General features: G+C 39.0%; 1 protein-coding gene across 1 annotated transcript in view; it reads right to left on the bottom strand.

Annotated features, from left to right (window-relative positions):
• Pkp2 (plakophilin 2) overlaps window positions 1-5,528 on the bottom strand; it is a 72,215-nt gene extending 66,687 nt beyond the window's left edge. The window contains exon 1 of the mRNA XM_027934179.2: window positions 5,306-5,528. Within this exon, the coding sequence (XP_027789980.2) occupies window positions 5,306-5,528 (223 nt within the window). The remainder of the gene's footprint in view (window positions 1-5,305) is intronic.
• Between the last annotated feature and the right edge of the window lie 15,560 nt (window positions 5,529-21,088).

The raw sequence follows: 21,088 nt of genomic DNA, 5'->3' as shown, positions 1-21,088 counted from the left end.
TTGAGCTCTCAAGCTGGTCTGTAGGTGGCTTAAGAGCGTTGTATTGTTTTTATATTCAAAATTCAATCAACATTAATGGCATTATATAAAAGATAAACAATAGGTTTTTAACATTTTGAGTCTAAGAGAACCTTATATTCTATTTATTATTCTTAATCTAGTAAATCAGGGGAGTGAAGTGGTTCATTCTAACATAAAGATTAAAGTTTTCTTCTAATTTATGGTATATTTCCACATGTACCATTACCTTTAACTGTTACTTTACAATATGTGTACATATACAAAATAGCTGGAATCCAACATTCATCTCAGAATTGTATAATTCTTACCTGCCCTCCCTGCCCCCTAGTACTGGGGATGGAGCCCAGGGGTGCTCTACCACTGAGCTACATTTCCAGCCTGCTCTCCCCAGGCTTTTTTTTTTTTTTTTTTTTTAATTTTTAGACAGGGTCTCACTAAATTTTCCAGACTGAACTTGTGAACCTCCTGCTTCACTCTCTCACATAGCTGGCATTATGGATGTGTGCCACCACACCCAGCTTAATTTTAAGTTCTTGAATATCATTGAGATGGAACCAAATGATCTTATAGGCTACGATAATCAAGTATAATTTATAAACTCCAGAGGTTTCAGCAATATATTTGTTATTGCATTTTCTAACTATCATAGCAAGGTTGCCAATAATCTTTGTTCTCTCAGAGAAGAAAACAAATCAAAACTTTTAATAGTTTCAATTGCTAATTGCTCAGATCAGAAATTTGGTTTTGGTGTTAAATAAATGTAAGGACATATAGCCTTATGTTAATGCATGAGAAAAAAATTTAAAGCTGATATCATAAATGACAGTTTAGGAGAATGAGCCAATGTACACAATGAATGCCTAGAATATCTAATTCAAGCGAGTGGCCCTCTGTTCCCATGATGGTGGAATCACTAGCACAGGGCATAGATGCCATTAGTGGCATGTTTTAAAGGTGTAAGTGAACAGTACTCTTCTTAATTTCCTGCATCTTATCCATGGCACACCGAACAATGTATTTTTATATTCAGTTTTGTTTCTCTGGATCTTTGTAGTTTATTAGTTTCATTGATTCTGAAGCATCCTTACTAGACCCTCATTCAACCATAAAATTTAACCCATAAAAGATACGTTCTCATCATTTCTAGTAGCATGAAGCTTATTTTATTTTTAGCACGATTTTATTCACATTCTACTTCACTGTAATATGTACATTGAGAATTTAAAAAAAATAAAACAACAAAAAAGCCACTTTTTTTTTTTCCCTTTTAACTTACTGCACCCAATCTTCTAGACATGGAACAGTGCCCATGGGATATATTAGGCAGATGTGGAGGTACATTAAATCTAGAGGTGCTACCGACATAGCACTCTCAGAGCAGTAAGGCATGGCCCTGTCACCCCACCATATCTTGTTTTCCTTTCCTGATCCCTTCTAGGTTCTGAATGATTAGTCATCTCACTCCCAGAATTGCTTCATTCCTTGAATTCCTTTTTGGCAAAGAATTCATATAGAATTTGAACAATGTGTAACTTTTTGTTTGTTTCCAGCAGCACCTATTAACTACTGTTTTTTTTTTTTTGTTACCCTGAACAAATTTCCATTCCTTTCTCCAGAATTCACTCTGATCATAGATAGTCAAAGCAGCATCACCAGGAAATCATGTAAGTAAATAATATGCTTTCAGTTTTTATGGTGGAGTCCCAAAGAAGTTATAAATTTCATTAAGATATTGTCCATTGTACGCTATAAGCATTACATATAATAATTTAAAACACGACCATATTTCTACTGAGGCACCCAAGATTAGGGAAAGAACTATATAATAAGTAGGTGTAATAAACAGGATATGGACAGTTTTGATTTTCCCCTTTGCTAAAACTTGCAATTTTTAAATATTTTTATTGTGACTTTTTATAAAAGAATTTTAAAAATTCACTCCAATACACATGCATTTTACAACAAGGCTATGCACCTCAGAACCTTCCCTACACCCAAGAGGGTCAACTTAAAAATGTTCAGCACAGTTTAAAACACCAAAAATAGTTGAGTACTTTACAGTGAAAACCACCCAGTATACTGAGGCATTAGAAAGAAGTGAAAGGTTAAAGACCCTTGCAAGATATTTACCAACCAATCAGCTTTGTTTTCAGCACATTATTTGCTGCCTCAACCTCACAGGTATGTCAACAATTCAGAAGTCTCCAGGGCTGAGGAGTTGCATTTAACACCAGGTTTTTTCTTCCCAGAATTTCTCCTGTTGATACAGGATTCTTTCCAGGCCAGCACTATTTCAACAATTGCCTGTCTGTTTCAACTTGAGATAGGACAGTAATACGGAAATAATAACAACAATACTCACAAGCCATCATGAGTCCCCAAGACCTTTTCAAAGAACTTTAATTAAACAACATATGAACTACCCTTGGTAATTGTTCCATGGCATGCTAATGTTAAATTCCTTTGAAGCTAATTTCCTTTTTGAGTCTCAGAAAGCTGAGGCTTTAAAGTAAGAAGGTGTTGTTTGCTGCCTTATCTCTTTGGCTGAGTTACACTTCTGTGGAGGCTGTGGAGTGTATTTCAGCTTGCTGGGAAGCTGCTGTTGTAATCAAAATATTTCAAACGCTTTATTCCTTAGTTGGAAGAGCCGCTCAAGTAGTTGCCCCAAGCATTTGAGCAGAAGCACCAAGATAGCACCCTTTGTTCTACCAGATCAACTCTGTGAACTATGAAATGTTCATGTTGTTTCCTCCTAGAATGTTCTTTCTCCAACCACATCCCTGTGTCGAATCCTACTACATTTTTGAGATTTAAAATCCTAATTCCTCCTTGAAGCTTTTCAAGATTCCCTTCAGCTGGGAGTAACATACTTCTAGACTCCATAAGGTCTTAGCCGTTCTTTTGGTTCCCTACTTTTCATTTGTTAATACATTTTTCTAGTGGGAGACTCCCTACTTTCAGCTTTAAACTTCATTCTTTAAAGAAGGCAGAGTATGTACGTTTAATTCAGCACTTGCAGGGTCCCCTATATAAACATACTCATTTGATGGTTGCTGAGCTCACCAATGGCTGGTCTACCATGTGGTAAAGAACATAGGTCATTTGAGAGGTTGAGACTAAACTTCCAAAAAAATGTTGATGGACATATACTTCACATGTGAAAAGGATCTTCTTATCTATCACATCTGTTTTAAAGGTATAATGAAATGCAAACACATGAAATTCTAAAACCCAGCCAAACAAATAATAGATTCTCCATAAATCTCCCTTTCCTTCAGTTCAAGGCTCCATCTGTTTAATAGTTGATATCTGCCTGCTCTTCCTGACTGGTCACTTTCATAGGATAAGAAAGAATATCTAATATGCATCGTATGTGTCCCCCAAGTAGAGGAAGCTGATTTAGCTGTAGTTTAGCACTGGACCTGTGAATGTTCAGACTGCAGGGAGCGTCCTGAATGATTCTGCTGGTCAGACTGGCTTCATTCATTCTGGAGTCTTTAGCTAGACTCCTCCCGCCCTTAATGTATCTGTTCTGTATTGTCTAAACCTTCTCACCCTCTCCGAACTTCCTCAATTTTATTTAGAGGAAAATGGGAAGGGACCACAGAAAGGCGGGTCTAGTAAATCCCTCTTTGCATTAATAATAAGAAAACTTTATGACATAACTGATGAGTGGTTTAGAAACTTAGGTTTAGGAATTCAAATACCAGTTCAACCACTTATTATCTATGGGGATATGAGTACTATTTAACTGCTTAGAATTTCCTTATCTATAAATGGGAATTAAAATACCTAGCTCACAATTAAAATATATTACAATGAATGCAAAACACACAGTTCCAGTCTTGGGATATAGTAGGCACTAAGTTACATAGCTTACAATCATTAAACATCTGCTTACTTTTTAAAGTATGTAAATATAAACTACCTGTCTCTTTAAGATTCGTTTATTGCAAGTTGAAAACAGTACAGCCTCCAGACTCTGCTGCTGTTTTATATGTATGGACTGGTGTTTTAATTTTTTTTTTAACCCCCTAATGGGTTCTACATTTGCCATTGCCTAAGTTATTTCCTGCAGAGACAGTTGAACATTGTAGGAACAAATTGATATCCCAACTTCATCGTCCACTCTCTGTAATAAGCCAACAACAACAACAATACAGTTAAACAACTAAAACAAGTGTTATCGTGCCATTCTGATCATCCTACTTTAGCAGGTGAGAAAAGGATACACCATATTCTCTAATTTTCACAACTGGTTTGCCATTTTTCCCTTCCAATTATCCTGTCTACTGATTGTGTGAGAGTGTGTGTGTGTGTGTGTGTGTGTGTGTGTGTGAGTGAGAGAGGGAGAGGGAGAGAGAGAGAGGGAGGGAGGGAGGGAGAGAGAGAGGGAGGGAGGGAGGGAGGGAGGGAGAGAGGGAGAGAGAGAGAGAGAGAGAGAGAGAGAGAGAGAGAGAGAGAGAGCGAGCGAGCGAGCCCCTTTCACCTCAGGGTTTAATTTTTTGGAGAAACCAGCCTTGACACCCACATGTACTTTGGTGGTAGTGGTGGTGGGTGGGGATACACAGCCCGCGCTCCAGAGCCGGCTAGCTAGGCGGGCGGGGTTGTTGCCAGCAGGGCCAAAGTCCCCTACCTCCTCCTCCACCGCAGGGTGGTGTGGTTATAGCCCAAAGCCTCCTACCCAATTTGTTCACTTCCTAGATCAACCAGTCGCCATGTACATTGGGTGGAGCGCCCCGAAGTACCTGGGCGAGGCAGCACTTTCCCAATTTACAGGTTGTAAGAGCGGCAGTGCCTTCAGGTTTTCTTTTTAAAGTTACTTATGTAGTTCTGGGACTCTAGAGCTAAGGGCGCTTTCTCCCAGAAAAATATTTGTGCACACCAAAATTCTGCATAGAATTTCAAAGTGTATATGGATCCTCTGAGTTTCCAGATTAAGTGCCCTCTAACAGAGGGGTGAAATCCAGAGGAATAAGCAAAAAAAGGGCTGAAATATTCAGCTGAATTCTTTAACATAGATATATGCGTTTTAATATGCATAGATACATTTATGGCAAAACTGAATAAGAGGTGATGGGGAAAACAGCATTTTCCCCAAGAAAGCTGGTCAGAGTGGAGGTGCAGCGGGTCATACAAAGGGACGACGAGCAACAGGTAGGCAAAACACCACAGGGTTTCGCACCCCCAGAAAGCAGAGAGTCGGGCGACTAGGTTGAGGAAGATGAAGGAGAGTGGGTGAGGGACAGGGTGGGGGCAGATAGGGCGGCGGGGCTCTACTCACCGTTGACCGCAAAGCTCCGGCCCTTCCGGGCCAGGGTCTGCTGCACCTGCTCCTGGATCCGCAGGCTCTTGGCCGCCTGGCCACTGCGGCCGCTGCTGCCCGCCAGCTTCAGCTTGGCCTCCGAGGGCAGAGCCAGGCTGGAGCTGTCCAGTTGTCCCAGGATCTGCTGGCCCAGGACGGTTCTGATGTAGCCGCACTCAGCCGGGGAGCCGGGGGCTGCCATGGCGCTGGAGTAGGCGACCCAGCCGCTGGCTTGCCGAGGGACCTGCGGTGGAAGCCGCAGCGGAGCTGGGGGCGCGGGCGCAAGCCCCGCCTCACCGCCGGGCTCCGCCCCCGGACCCGCCCCCCCCGCGCCGGTGAGAGGCCGGGTGGTGGGGAGCTGGGCCTCTGGGGCCGTGCGCTCGTCCTGCCCTGGGGAAGGGGGCGCGGCTCTGGACGGGCACGCGCACTCAGGCCCGGGAGCGGGGGCGGGGCCGGGGCGGGGCGCGCGCGCGGACACCTGGCGCGCCTGACCCGCCCGCGGGGAGATCGGGAGATGCGCGCGGGCGCGGTCTGTGCGGGGTCGCGCACATTGTCGAAGTCACCTCGGTACTGCCTGCCAGCGCTGCACAGGCTCTGTTGCCTGGCTCGGACTCCGCCCAGCCCTCGGGAAAGATATGATTTCCGTTTGATTGCGGGAGGGGCCGCCCTCCAGACAGGTGCGCCCTGGAGAATCACTTCTGTTCTTGAACTGAGTTTTGCTTCTGGGATTCCCGAGCGAGCAGTCGATCTTGTTAGTCAGGCTCTGACGGACTGTTGGAAATATTTCGTGTTTTACCTGGATCTGAGAGTGAGAAAGGGGTAATAGGTGAAGCGGAAAGGGCAATATAAAGAAAATGTGCCAAGAAGATGACGTGTGGGAAATAAAAGACTTTTTAAGAGTTCTCCCTTAGTACAACTTCAGGACTGTGTACTTTGCACAGATGCAGTCCCAGAAACATATGTTCTTCCTCATTGAGAGCTTCTGTTTCCCTTGCAGATACACAAATTGTACCCAGTACACTCTTGCTCACCCACTTCTCTCTTATGAACACACCCACAGAGAGAGAAACTCCAATAAGAAGCATTAGGGAAGAGCTAACTTTTAATAGGTAGTACTTTTTAATAGTCCAGTTAATGTTGATTAAGTTGTCTTTATGACAGGCTTTTTGTAGGGGGACGGATGGAAGGGGCCTCCGACTTTTACTTGCATCTTCTACAAGTTGTATTTATCATGCTATTAATTATGTTTCACACACAGTTGACTCCTAAGAACTTGAGAGCTAACCTCAACAGGAAGGGTCTTTGACTTTGAAATTTACAGCCTAAGCCACTCGTCCTGATTTTCCTCTTTGGACGTGAAAAGCAGAAAGAAAAACATCTATCCTTGGTATTAAGTAAGATAATCTTCCCTTTGATTGCTTGGATTTGCATGTTCACTTTCCCTCAAATCTCTCAATTTCTGTAAAACCCCACTTAAGGGGCTGGGGTTGTGGCTCAGTGGTGGAGCACTTGCCTAACATATGTGAGGCCCTGGGTTCAATCCTCAGCACCACATAAAAATAAATAAATAAATAAACAAACAAACAAATAAATAAAATAAAGGTATTGTGTCCATCTACAACTAACAAAATATAAAAAACAACAAAAACTCCACTTAATTCAGGCTTGGAGTAACTGGAGAACACAGCTTCCCTCCTCTCCGTTTTCCTATCCATACCTTTCTACACTTGCAGGAGTATATGGCTTTGCATTTAACATGAACATGGGATGAGGGGAGCAGAGGAAATCAAGGGACTAAACGCTTGAACTGAGTGGTAGTAGTTTTATCACCCCTTCCTAACAGGCCACATGGCCAAAGGTCCTGTGGAATATAATGCTTAAGTGGGAGACTTGTGGATGGTTATCTTGGAGTAATTTCTCCTATCCCAGCAGGACCAGTCTTTAAGTAAATTACACCTTGTGTAAAGCTCAATTATGCAACTAGATGTAAACATCCAACTCTTATGCTGAGATTTAATTGAAAACAGAGGGATGAACTGAAGGCGAGTGGTAATAGAGACTTCAAACAACAAGCTCCATTTTGGGTCCTTTCTTTGTCTTTTCCCTCTTTCCCTTCTCATGGCTTCTTCTGGCAGTCCCACATCTGCTGCTTTGAAAGATGTTTTCAATACCTGTGCCTGCAGGGTCATCTGAGGCATGTCTTTTGGTTTTTGCCTGTGTTTTGTGACCTATGAAGGTCAGCTCCGCCTCCATATAGATCCCACATCAGAGGAATAAAGACAAATTTTTCTTATTTATTTTAGTGAGCCTCATTTCACTTTTTAATTTTTTTAAAAGTTGTAGATGAACACAATACCTTTGTTTTATTTATTTATTTTTATGTGGTACTGAGGATTGAACCCAGTGCCTCACATGTGCGAGATAAAATGCCCTACAATTGAGCTACAACCCCAGACCCTCATTTCACTTTTTTCCTTTCAGTTTTTTCAAAGTATGACATAATTGATTATCCTGTTAGGGAGATTCCAATAACTGAGCACATATGAATCTTGTTAGTAGATAGTTGTGTGATTTGATGGAAGAAAGGTGATAAAAACAGCTTGTGGGGTGGTGATGTAGTTCAGTGGGAGAGTGTTGCCTAGCATGCACAAGGCCCTGGGTTTAAGCCCGGGTCCTGAAAAACCAAAACAAAAGAAAACACCAACAAATGAAAAAACAGCTTTTGAGGCTAAGGCTGGAGGATCACAAGTTTGCAAACATCCTGAGCAACTTAGTGAGACCCTGTCTCAAAATAAAATTAAAAGGGCCAGTGATTAACTTCAGTGGTAGAGAACTTGCACATCTGAGGCCCTGGTGTGTGAGGCTCTGGGTTCAATCAGTACTGCAAAAAATAAAACAAAACAAAAACTTGTGAGTAAAAAAAGATCTAGGTTCAAATGTTAGCTTGTCTTTTGTAAGTAGCATGGCCATAAACAAGTTTCTTTATATTTTTACATCTCAATTTTCTTATCGGTAAAATGGGAACAATAAAAATATCTTCATGTAGTGCTGTTGTGAGGATTGAACAATAGGTAGGGTATAAGGAATGTTCTGCCTTACTCAGAGATCCACTTCTAGACTCCCTCACTTCCTTCAGGTGTCTGGTGATACGTCACTATATCACCTAAATGATACCCTTTCACATGCACCTACCCAGTCACTCACTATCTCACTTCTCTGCTTCATTTTCTACATGGCCCTTATATTCACCTCACATAGTTCATGGTTTCCTTACTTGTAAATTGTTTTGCTACTCAAATATGAGCACCCTGAAAGCAGGGATTTTGTCTTGTTCACTCCTGCTCTCCAGGGCTTAGGATAAGTAATCAATAGGTATATCGAATAAATGAATGAATGAAACATGTACTAAGGCATTTGATACCTTATATGGCATATAATGAATGCTCAATGACTATTAGTAATTAGCATCTAGGCTTTCAAACTCTTTAGGTAATTTGATATCCTTTAAAAAGTCACATGGATTGCCCAAGGTCTTTCAAGCCTGCAGTCAAAGTATAATCTGAGCAGCATTTTCATCACAGACTTGACTGGGAACAATCAATCTGCTAGTTCATTCAGTGTATTAGTGCAAATTTGCAATGCTGGTTTCTCTTACTTTTTATTCTGGTTACCTTTTGAAATTTTTAATAAATGGAATAACAACCTGTTTTTTAAAAATAGTCACTTGGATATCATTATGGATTCTAGGTAACCCACTCATTTGCTGTGTAATATTCCTTATAAGTAGAAAACAAACTGAACCAAGGTAAATTTTGAATTTTTGAACTCAAAGGTTCAGTAGAACACTCCCTTTGAATATAAGAAACAGATACACGTCTGGAAATGATCCTTTGGGAAGTGAGAATTCTATTGCAATAGCAATAGTTTAATTACAGGATGAAGAAGTATTTGGTCTTTGGCATTGTGCCCCCAAACCTAGTCTAGATATGCTTCCATTCCAGCAGAATGCAGGCCCTATCCTGTCCTTGTTTCTTGGGAAAAGTGCCTGCTTGATTTCCTAAATTGTGAGCAAACTCTTTGTAACAATTACAGGTAGCTTCTGGCCAACAAATCGAAACATGGAAACAAAATGCTAGGAGTCCTTTTGTGATGTTTGCCTGTTCTGCATTTGCCAGCTTTTGGCATTTAGGTTCAATTTTGAAAATTTGTTTTCTACTTTTGTCTTTCATTTACTAACATAATCTGATTGAAAAAAAAGAGCAAAACCACAAGAGAGTTGAAGTGGAATGTAAATAACAGATAACCACATTAGGAGGCCACAATCCCTTTTGTTGTGAACCTACAATAAAGATTTGGAGATTCTGGAGTTTCAGCCTTGCATTTTTATCTGATTTGCACATTCTAGTCTTAAAGCACTAACCTTTAATTGTCTTCAGATCTACAGTTACTAGAAGACTAAGTATAGCATATGGTAAGAGTAAATCATATTTTAATGGAGAATATGAAAGAATAGTAATGGCACCAACATGCTTTGATTCATTTTAAAAAACAAAAATGCTTACATATTTCATAAATGGCAACTTGCATGAAATATTTCCTGCTACTATTTTCCAGGGTATTAATATCTATTGCTTTTAAAAACCATTTCCTAACTTAGTGTAAGGGATCTGGCAAGGAAAAATTAATTTAAACCTTAGAATTTGTTTCCTCTTTTAGCAAATGGATATGTTGCCAAGGCAATTGGTAGCAGTTTCATCATTAGCCACATAATGAAAATGGAGCAGGTCTAGAAAAGGAAGCAATGAACATGTAGGTGCTGAAAACCACTCTCTGATGGGTACTTTCAACGGCAGTGAGGGCAAGGTATTTATCTCTAATTAAAATATTTGTTTGTGACTTGGGGTATATTGCAAATGTGTAGGTCTGAACTCTCCTTTTTTTATTAGGGCATAATAATATACATAGTATTTGGATTCATTTTGACAAAATTCCACATACTAGAAACCTCCTACATCTTAGCAGACCTCAAACATGATGTGGGAGGTGGAAACCAAGTAGGCGACCTGGCAAGAAGCTGGCAATGAGCAATTTGCTCATGGTCACAGAGGCCTCGATCAGTTCCTTTAATCCTGACTCACAGGCATGTAAAAGCAAGGTACATCAGCTTCAACAATTATCTTTTGGATGGATGACTACAGCTGCTGTGTTGATGGTTGCCAGATCTTTCACCTGATGAACAGAGAAGCTGAAGGGAGGGGATAACACGGCCAACTCCTGGCACACATTCTTGGCTTCATTAGAGATCATGGCCCATACTTTGTCTCTGCCACACAACCTAGCACTGAGACAACTAACAGGTGCTCAAAAAATAGTAAATTAAGTGTAACATTTCATTGATTGGTATTTAGGTCATTAGTGTGCCCAAGTGGACCCAAGTGTAACCAATCAAAAGGAATGGTCCTGAAGGAGGTTGCCAAGGTCTGAAACAAAATGCCAAAATAACTCTAGTGCCTAGGGAAGCATGATATTTAGCGATGTCTAAGCTCATGAAGGTATCAGAGAAACTCAGTAGGATTTTTCAAAACAAATTTTTGAGAATACAGCACCCCAGTGTCATGCATTCTTTAAAAATGTTGCACTAGTTAGGTGTGGTGGCACACGCCTGTAATTTTGAGTGACCTGGGAAGCTGAGGCAGTAGGATCAAACACTTGAGGCCAGGCTCAGAAATTTAACAAGACCTAAAAAAATAAGTGGTAAATCAACCCTGGGTTCCATCCCCAGTAGCAAAACAAACAAACAAACAAACAAATCCCACTCTATGTATTTTTGAATCACTTGGAAGTTGAATATAAAATATTAATTGATATAGGTCTGTATTCATTCATAAGTAAACTATTTGTGTTTTAAATTTGTCTCTTCTTATACACACTATTATTTACTTGAAATAAGTTGAAGTATTATATTTTATGTAGAAAATGAATACCAAAGCCAAAAGCTGGTTGTGGTGTTGCCTGCCTGCAATCCCTGCTACTCAGGAGGCTGCCCAGAGGGGTCAGAAGTTTGAGGCTAGCCTGCACAATTTAATGAGACCCTGCCTCAAAATAAAAATTTAAAAAAGGACAGGGCATGTAACTCAGTGGTAAAGTCTACCTGGGTTTAATCCCCCGTCTCTCTCTCTCTCTCTCTCTCTCTCTCTCTCTCTCTCTCTCTCTCTCACACACACACACACACACACACACACACACACACACTTAACAATTATTATTAGTTTATCTGGCTTAAAAGCTCCACCCCACTTTTTCCTTTCACAAATTAAAAACATCATAGAAGGTTGAGGATGTGGCTCTATGGTAGAACATTTTTCTATGATTCTATTTTCTGGGTTCAATACTCAGCACTGCTAAAAGAAAAAAAAAAGGATTAAAACAGAATGATTACAGTAATTACCATTAGGGAGGTAATGATAGAGAGAAAGAGACTTTACCTCTTGAGGGAGAAGTTACATAGATGTATCACAAGGGGTATATAGAGATGGGTGGACATATTGTGGCCATGGTTGTAACAATCTGACAATTCGAGGGCTCAATAAATGGTTGCTCTAATTGTTATTTAGAATTGGCACCTCGGAGGTTGACAGGATTATTATTACCTTTTGGCTGAAGCAAATAAGCCAAAGGAAGGTGATTTTGATTGACTTATGAATAATGCATTCCTGGCCCTGACTGTAGCTCTCTGTCTGTTGAATCAGTGGAGCTTAAGCTCTGTCCAGAGAAACCCTACATAGCTTCAGAAATGAAACCCTGTTTTGCCGAGTAGGAAGCAGTACCTACCAGTCTAGTTCAAAAGTAGGTGGAGTTCCACTCTGTTCCCCAACTCTGTGATGTCACTGGTGCTTGGCTGGGCATTATCTTAGATATTATTCATAGGAACTCATAAATAATTAAAAGTATTAATAAAATACACAATTGAACCTTAAAGGGAATTAATAGTATGATTTTTTTTTTTTGTGAAATTCCAGCTTATAATAAGAAAAAAAAATACATGGCATCTTTATAATAGTAAGAAGGAACCTGTACTGTTTACTTGAATATAGTAATCACAAAAAGAATCACAGCAGTTTATCAGTCCAATTCCATTATTTTTACATTGTCATACCATCATGTCCTTCCCTTTCATCAGTTCTGCCAAAAATTGTCCGAGGTGAGGTGGCCTGTGCCTTAATTCTTCCCTCTTCCTGGAGTATACTTCCCCCCATCTCTGTAGGACTGACTTCTTCCTGTCATTCAGATGTATTTCAATATTTCTTCCAAAGAAAGAATTTCTCTGGCCAACCAGTCTGATGTAGCCACCTGTGATTCCCTGTGAAGTACTTAGTGCAACCTGACAGCTTTCTTGTTTACAGAGGCACACATGGTTAGGTATGTTATCTCTCCTGTTGGGATATAAGATTCATGCAAGCAGAAACTGCCTGTTCATCAATTCATTTGCAGTGCTCAAAATCCATATGGATAGTAAGTTTGTAAGTTTTATTAAATGATAAGCAACAGAAATAGATTGTAATTTTAGTTCTGTTTTTAAAAATAGAGTTTAAATGTGGGGGAAAACCTTTATGTAATTTTCTGAAAGATGGTTTCTAATGAGAGACCAAATTTTGAGACATTTAAAATTTTCATTATTATTATTATTATTATTATTATTTTTTAACTTAATGCTGTGCGTAACAATGTGTTAAGTGAAGGTTAAGCAATGGCCTGTTTTCACAATTTCTTTTGATCCTGGAACCTGAAACCTGAGCTTTACTGCTGAGTTCTGGCAAAGCTCCCAGAAGCATCTCCTTTTAGTTAGGTCTTCTCTGGCATCCTCGGAAGGGCAAAAGCCTTTTGGGGAGCTTAGAGTTTTTGTGGTTTCAGGGGTAGGTCTAGACAGAGCATGTTCTCCTGAATCCCTGAGGTCACTTGCTTTATCCTCATAGCCACACTTACATGCAGCCACTGAAATTCCTCAACATTGTCACTGGGTTGAACTAAACTAGTTCAAATTTAGAATCTATTTTAAATTTATGATCTTTCTAAGCTAAAAGTGTTACATCTTAGATCGCAGGAAACTTTTTGAAGAAACACTGGCCATAGAACCGAAGTCAAACAGGAATCCTAGGGTTGCTTTTTGATACAGAGGAGGATGCAAGAAAGAAAGGCTCTTCTGAGGTTGTGGCTATGGCAACAGCTTGTTTGATTTGTGTGTGTGTGTGTGTGTGTGTGTGTGTGTGTGTATTGCTGGGATCAAACCAAGGGCCTTGTGCACGCTGGGCAGGCCATTCTAGCACAGTGCTGTACCTCTGCTAATATTTCAACTTTGTGTATTTCAGAATTAAAACAAAAACAACAACAACTAAACTTTTGGGCCGTGATTGACAAGGCACTTATTTACTTAATAAACCAAATTTCAATAATGGTATCAGGAAAGTACTTAAATGAGGAAAGGGTCCCATTCAGTCTCTGTTGTTTAATGGATCAAGACAATATTAATTATTCAAGCATTCCAGGATCTTTCTCATCAGCCTCATCTGACCAAGCTACTTTATCTCACAAAGTTCTCCATAAACACTGCAAAGCAGCCAGGCCATAATTCTCATCAGACTCTAAATTGTTAGTGCACATCTCCTGTTATTTTCAGTGGTTATCTAGTTTTTAAGGTCCAATTCATGCTTGCCATCTTTGGAGAGACTGGCTTTATTTGTACTTATGAGTTCGTCTTTGTTCTAACCCCTAGACTCTGAGGATTAAATATTGTGTTTTTACCTCTTGAGAATCAAAAGAGGTAACATTTTCAAAGAGTTCAGCCCAGTGTCCTGAATAAAAATGTATGCTCTATATTTGATTATGTATAAAAGGTGCTGAAAATAAAAACTGGGGGATTAAAAATGAATAAATGCATAATGTAAAAGAAATATCTAGAATAATGGTGGAAAGCATAGCCTCTGGGGTTAGATAAATCTGGATTATTTTTCTTACCTTCCACCACTTACTACTCGTTTAACCTTGATTTCATGTACTTCTCTAAGCTTTAGTTTCCTGGCTTGAAGATAGGTCTAATAGATAGTATAATTTAATAAGGCTAACATGACAAAGAGAAAAACACACGTGAAAGCTTTTTATAAACCATAAAGTACTATATGAATTTGAAATATATCTTCCATAGTTGATAATTTGTATATATGTGCCTTCAAAATAACATCATCTTAAAGGCAGCAACTTGCAAGGTAGTAGCTAGGAACTTGGCACTGGCCAAGAATAAGGCCTATTCTATTTGTATCCTGAAGGAGTTTTCATAGTAGGTAGAGATAAAACATATCTCCTTATCAAATAAATATGTCAAAAGTTAAATAACAATGGCATATCAAAATATTCAAAGCAACAAAATAGGACACATACAGGATGATATACCAAATTGGAAAGATGAACAGTATTTCTGAGGTCCCAGGACTAAGAAACAGCTTCTAGGTTGGGATTAGCAGAGAGAACATTTGTAGACTGTGGCTGGGTGTTAAATGAGCTGGGTCTTGGGGTCAGGTAGCTTTTGATTTGGTGGGAAATGGGTTGGGGGCATGAGAATGGACTGCTATAGTATGGAGCTGGAGGAGTATCACAGTTGCAAGGCCACTGAGGAACCAATTTGATTAGAATGGTTCAGGTTGTCCGAACATTAGGATCAAAGAGGAGACTTAGCCTGGCTCAGTGGTGCACGCCACTAGAGACTCAGTGCTGAGGCAGGAGGATTGAAAGTTCAAAGCCTGCCTGGGCAACTTAGCAAGGCCCTAAGCAACTTAAAATAAGAAATAAAAAATAAAGGACTGGGGATGTGGCTCAGTGGTTAATCATCCCTGAGAGTCCAATCCTGGTACAAAAAAAAAAAAAAAAAAAAAAAGGAAACAAAAATTACAGATTCCTGCAGTCCACTGCAGAGTAATTGAACAAGAATTTCAGAAGGCTGGGTCAGGCCTCTGTAGCCTGAAAAATCTGTCAAGGTGAGGCTAATGCCAGTTTGGGGAAGCCCAAGTGACAACAACTAGTGGATCATGAGTAAGAAAGTACAGGTTCAAGCTCCAAAGGCCTTGAATGCTAAGATTTTCAGTTTTATAAAACAGCATTTATCAAACTTTAGGAATGTGTGAATGTTATTTTAAAGTGGAAAATTTCTTTGATGACTCTATCAGAAAATTGCAGAAGCCAGTGGAGAGGCATAGAAAGTGTTGGGACAGTGTTCAGAGGCAAGATTCTCAGATATCGATTTTTTAAAGAATATTTTTTAGTTATAAATGGATGCAATATCTTTATTTTGTTTATTTATTTTTATGTGGTGCTGAGGATCGAACCCAGTGCCTCACATGTGCGAGGTGGCACTCTGCCACTAAGCCCCAGTCCCAGCTCTAGATATTGATCTTTTTTGTTTTTTTTAAATCTGTGAATAGTCTACAAGGGAAAAAAGAATGGAAGCAGATTGATAAATTAAGAGGCCACAACTGCAGTGCGGGAATTAATGGGATCACAGAATTCATGCTTCCAAAGTATGTTTTTTCCCCCAGCCAGACACAGAAGAAGGAAGGTTGCAGGAGCATTTTTGCTGTGGCCTGGAAGGGAGGTGCTCAGAACCATTTGAAATATCCCTGAAAAGTTTGTTCTTTAGGAGGTTAAGAATGCTTCTTTTCTCTGTCTCCCTTGGCTTTGACTCTTAACCACAAGCAACTCTTGCAATACTAAAAGAACTGTGGATCTATTTAATATATGTAAATTGACTAAAGGAGGACATTTTTCAACTGATTTACCTGGGATTTAAAAATATCTCTTCTCATCCTTAAAAAGCTTTTCCTCTATCACTTGTCTCTGGCAATTAAATTAATGGTTTTTAAAGTATGGTCCGCAGACTCTCAGAGGTTCCTGAGACCCTTTCAGGGAGTTCTGCAAAGTAAAACCATTTTTATGATAATCCTGAGACTTCACATGCTCTTTTTACTATGTTGACATTTGCACTGATGAGGCACAGCAACGGTGGTGAAATTGCTGGCAAGCCAGTGATCCTGATGGACTAGTAGTCATTGTATTGTTCATTGTCACATACTTGCAATAAAAAATAAAATATTAGTTTCTCTTAGAAATGTTCTTGATAGAGCCTGGTACTGTGGTACACATCTGTAACCCAAGCCACTCTGAAGGCTAAGGTAGGAGGATTGCAAGTTCGGGGCCAGCCTCAGCAAGCCTGGGGTTCAATTCCCAGTACCAAAACCAAAACAAAACAAACAAACAAACAAACAAAAAAACCCAACAAAAACAGGGAAAAGAACCCTCTATGATGGAGCAGTACAAATCATTAATTTTATTAAGTCCTGGCCCTCAAGTATGTGCTTTTTTAAAAATTCTGCACGATGAATTTGGACATACACGAAAGAACTGCCACTGTATATTGTCTTCAGGAAAAGCATTTTTGTCCCTGTTGTTGAATTGCAATTTTGACATCAAGTTGATGTCAATTTTTCCTTGTAGGAATGACTGACAAAATATGATTATTCAGACTTGGGTAATTCATTTATTGAAAATAAATGAACTAAGCATGTTGATTCAAGTACACTGATTACAAGTATTTGTTGCAAATGCCAAGATTCAAGCTTTTAAGTAAAAACATTAGAGTTTTGGAAGGCATGTATCTGTCACCATTGTGACCTTGAAAGCTTGTCATATTTTTCTAATGAGATTGATGGTGACGTTAATAAGCTTTTTTTGGTTATTGTATAATAGGATATATCAACATGTGGAGAAGACATATATATCTTACAGAATCAATATTTTTATTTTTTAATTAGTGTATTATAATTATACATAATACTGGAATTTATTGTTACATGTTTATATATGCACACAATAATAAAATTTGATTAATTTTGAGGGAACCAATATTTGTAAAGTTATAGTCATGCAAGGTTGAAAGACAGTTCAAAGTGCAAAGTAGACAAATGGATTTTAAGGTAACTGAATAAGAAAAATTAATTTAATTTTAGATTTCCCATCACAATGAACCTTTAAGATTCTGCCATTTGTCGAACTTTCATATGACATCAAAGAAAATACCCACAATTACCTGAAAAGACTGTAAATCTGCTACTTCCTTTCCAACTTCTTCTTGTCTATTACCCGGGGATTAGGCTTCAACATACAAAGTTTGGGGAGATGCAAATACTCAGACCATAGTAGGTATATTCTGAAAGGAATTGAAAACTGGTATTTAAGCAAATACATTTACACGCATGCACATACCAGAACTATTCACAATAGTCAAAAGGTGGAAATAATTCAGATGTCCATTAGCAGATGAATGGATAAACAAATTGTGATACACACACACACACACACACACACACACGAGAATATTATTCAGCCATAGAAGGAATGATACTGATATATGCTATAACATGTATGGACCTTACCTTGAAAATATGCTAAGTGAAATAAGCCATAGAAGGTCACATATTGTTTGATTTCATTTATATGAAATATCCAGAATATGTAAATCCATAGAGACAGAAAGTAGGTTGGTATTTGTAAGGGACTGTAAGAAAAGAGGAAGGGGGAAATAACTATTCAATGAGCATAGGGTTTCCTTTTGGGGTAATGCAAATATTTCGAAAGTAGTACAATATTATGAATATAATTAATGCTTTGAATTGTTTACTTAAAATTGTTAATTTTATGTTATGTGACTTTTAAAAAAAATCTCTTCTGGATGATCACCAGATACAGGGCCTGACACTCAGCAGGGATTCAGAATTTCTTTTTCAGTTTTAGTCAAGTAAGCAGAATGAACGATATCCGTTTTCTTTCTGTTGGCAGTGTTTCGAGTATCTGGTGCTAATGTAATCATTATTTTGGCTATTATCAGACTTAGCAATGCAATTTTTGCTTTGATATTTTTCCCAGTTGTTGTGTCAGGCAGAATTAGGCAGTATGCTAAAATAAAATCAGTCTTTCTTACATAAATGATTGGTTGGGTGAGTCTGTTTTTAGTCACAAATCTCCTTTGAAGTCTAAAAGCAAGCAAGAAACTTGAGATGGTTGACGTTTTCCTACAGAAGAGCGGAAACATACCGAGTATTGTTGGAGGAACGCAAGGTTTATCAACCTAAAATATGTCCACATCCTCAGTTCATCTACCAAAGGTGGGGGTAACCAACTGGGTTCTTTGTGCAAGGTTGTTCGGTCCCTCATTCAACAAACTTTTAAGAAATGCCCTAAATTTATTGGATTATGGAAGAACAGTTTGCTCACAGTTCTGTGACTTGCCATTGTTCTCTCTTCCCTGGTAACCAGGAATGATGAGACTCAACAAGCTATAATTGACCAGAAATGGGAGTTTGTTTTTATTATTAGGAATAATGCTAGAACTAACCCAGTGCCTGTTAGAGAAAGGTGGGTCAAATAGGAGAGAAGAGCAGGACAGGCTCAGTTTTCCTTCTGTTAGAAGGGACACATATAAATAAGGCAAAATATATAAATACTGTTATTGAGGAAACTTATGTACTGTAAAATATTTAACAAAAAGTGAAGAGGTGATGTGAAGGAAAGAAGAAGAGAGAAAGTCTATAGAGCACATCCAAAAATTCACTTGTCAATGACATGTGGGGAAAGTACAAATTGTTGAATTCTATAGAACATCAGATCAGTTTATATTCCCTGATATTATAAATTATGAAAGTCGTGAGGCAAATAGAACAGATTTCTAAATCTTAGTAACATTCGGAATCACTCTGATAACCTTATAAAAATGTAATTGCCCGAACCCCACCTCAGATATTCTGTGCAGTTCTAAGGTGGAGTCCAGTGATCAGTAGTTTTAGAAAGATCCCCAAATGATTTTGATGCATAGCTACATTTAAGAACTGCAGAAATGGGCATGCAATATTTGCTTTTGTCCCAGTGTCTGCTCAGTGGTGCAATGCCTTCTCTCTGTAGAACAAGCAAAGGAAACACAGTGAATTAACCCCACAGACAGAAACGTCATTACCTTTTAAAAGATGTTCATGAAAAAAAATGTGACTTTCTCTCTCTTTTTCTTTTCTGGTGACTGACTTAGGAAGGAGCCAGCTTCTTTTCTCCTCCGGATCAGAAGAGGAGCTACAGCAGTGACATCAAGTGGTGGTTTTAGGACATTTTTCCTTTCCAGGTGGGACACTGTCTTTGAAAACTAAGTGACTTAAGTAAAGGTGTTTTTTTTTCTTTTTTTTCTCTTTTTTTCCGTTTTTCTTCCCTCCCGTCAGCTAGGGAACATATTCTTTAGTTCTTGCTCACTGGAAATGCTGAAAGAATGAGAAAAAAAAAAAAACAACAAACAAACAAGAAACAAAATTTGAGCCTGCCATGTGATCCTTTGAGTGCTATCCAATATAAACACCTTTGTTTGAGTTGTTTCTAGCACCAGGTGGTTTCAGTGGAAAGAAGGAAAGCCTAGACTTTACATGCAAAAATGATGGTAATGCCAAGGAAACTGTCAGTATATTTAAAACAACGTGACTCATAAAAGAGACAGCACTGTAAACTTGACTGAGGTGAGAATACTGCAGGCTGATGCCAAGAAAACTCAATGAGACTATGATGAGGGTCAGCAGTCCTTCCCTAACCATCCACGGTTAGGAAAACTAAGAAACTTAGGAATCCAAAGAATAAGGGCACTCAAAATGTCTTAAGAAACAACAACAACAAATAAAAGTAGATTTGGAAGGTTTGTGTCCTAGTTCTGTTTTAACAAATCACTGTAGACTGGGTAGCTTATAAAAACAGAAATCTATTTCTCACGGTTCTAGGGGCCAGGGAGTCTAAGATCAAAGCACAGGTGGATTTGGTGTCTGAGGGTCCGTGTCCTCTTAGACAGTCATCTCCTCACTGTAACCGCATATGACAGAAGCTCTGCCCTCATAACCTAATCACCACCACAGTCTGCACCTCCTATTACTAACACCCTGCGGTTAGGATTTTTTAGTATATGAATTTTAGGGGGACATAAACATTCAGTCCATTGCAGTTTGTTTACTCCAAAGTTAAGCATGGTTTATAGATACATCCCACTTTATGTAACTCAATAAGTAGAAATCCAATTTTATAGGTGATAAATTGAGGAGGGTCTCAGGATTTTTACCATTTGATGTAATTTTTTACTGGTACATTTATACTATGACTAAGTTTATAAAAATTTGATAGACACACTTTTAAGAAATACATTAGCAAATTAGAATAAGACACACTCAAATCGCAAACAAAAGAAAGAAGAGGAAGTTGGGTAATTAATTGGCACCTAGACAAGTGAAGTCTTAGTTCCTCTGGAAAGTGGCACTTTAAAACATTCGCAGAGGAAGAACACTCAATTCTACAAAAAAGAACACAGAGGAAGTGGGATTGATTTGGAACCAGGGACCATGCTTTTGTGGGTGGAACCAACAGGTTTGGTTAGACATCTACATGCAGCTGGATTAGCCACTTCATGGGCACCTATGCCAGTCCAACAACTGCAGAGCAGGCTCACCAGTCCCCAGGATGTGTTCTTTGCATTTCCTCCTGTGTTTCTGCAATGTTATTTTACTTATATTTTATTCATGGTGTCTTATGCTTCTAAAATCTGGAAATAAAAGGAAATGTGCAAAATTTAAAAAATCATAGCTTTTGTCACCTTCTAAGTGGAGGAGAAGACTGGTCCTCAGTTTAGCTTCTTCATGCTTACTAATT

The sequence above is a fragment of the Marmota flaviventris genome, chromosome 3 (genome assembly GCF_047511675.1).
Source record: "Marmota flaviventris isolate mMarFla1 chromosome 3, mMarFla1.hap1, whole genome shotgun sequence".
NCBI lineage: Eukaryota > Metazoa > Chordata > Mammalia > Rodentia > Sciuridae > Marmota > Marmota flaviventris.
Note: the sequence above shows the minus strand (reverse complement) of the source record. Positions and strands in the feature narration are given on the sequence as shown.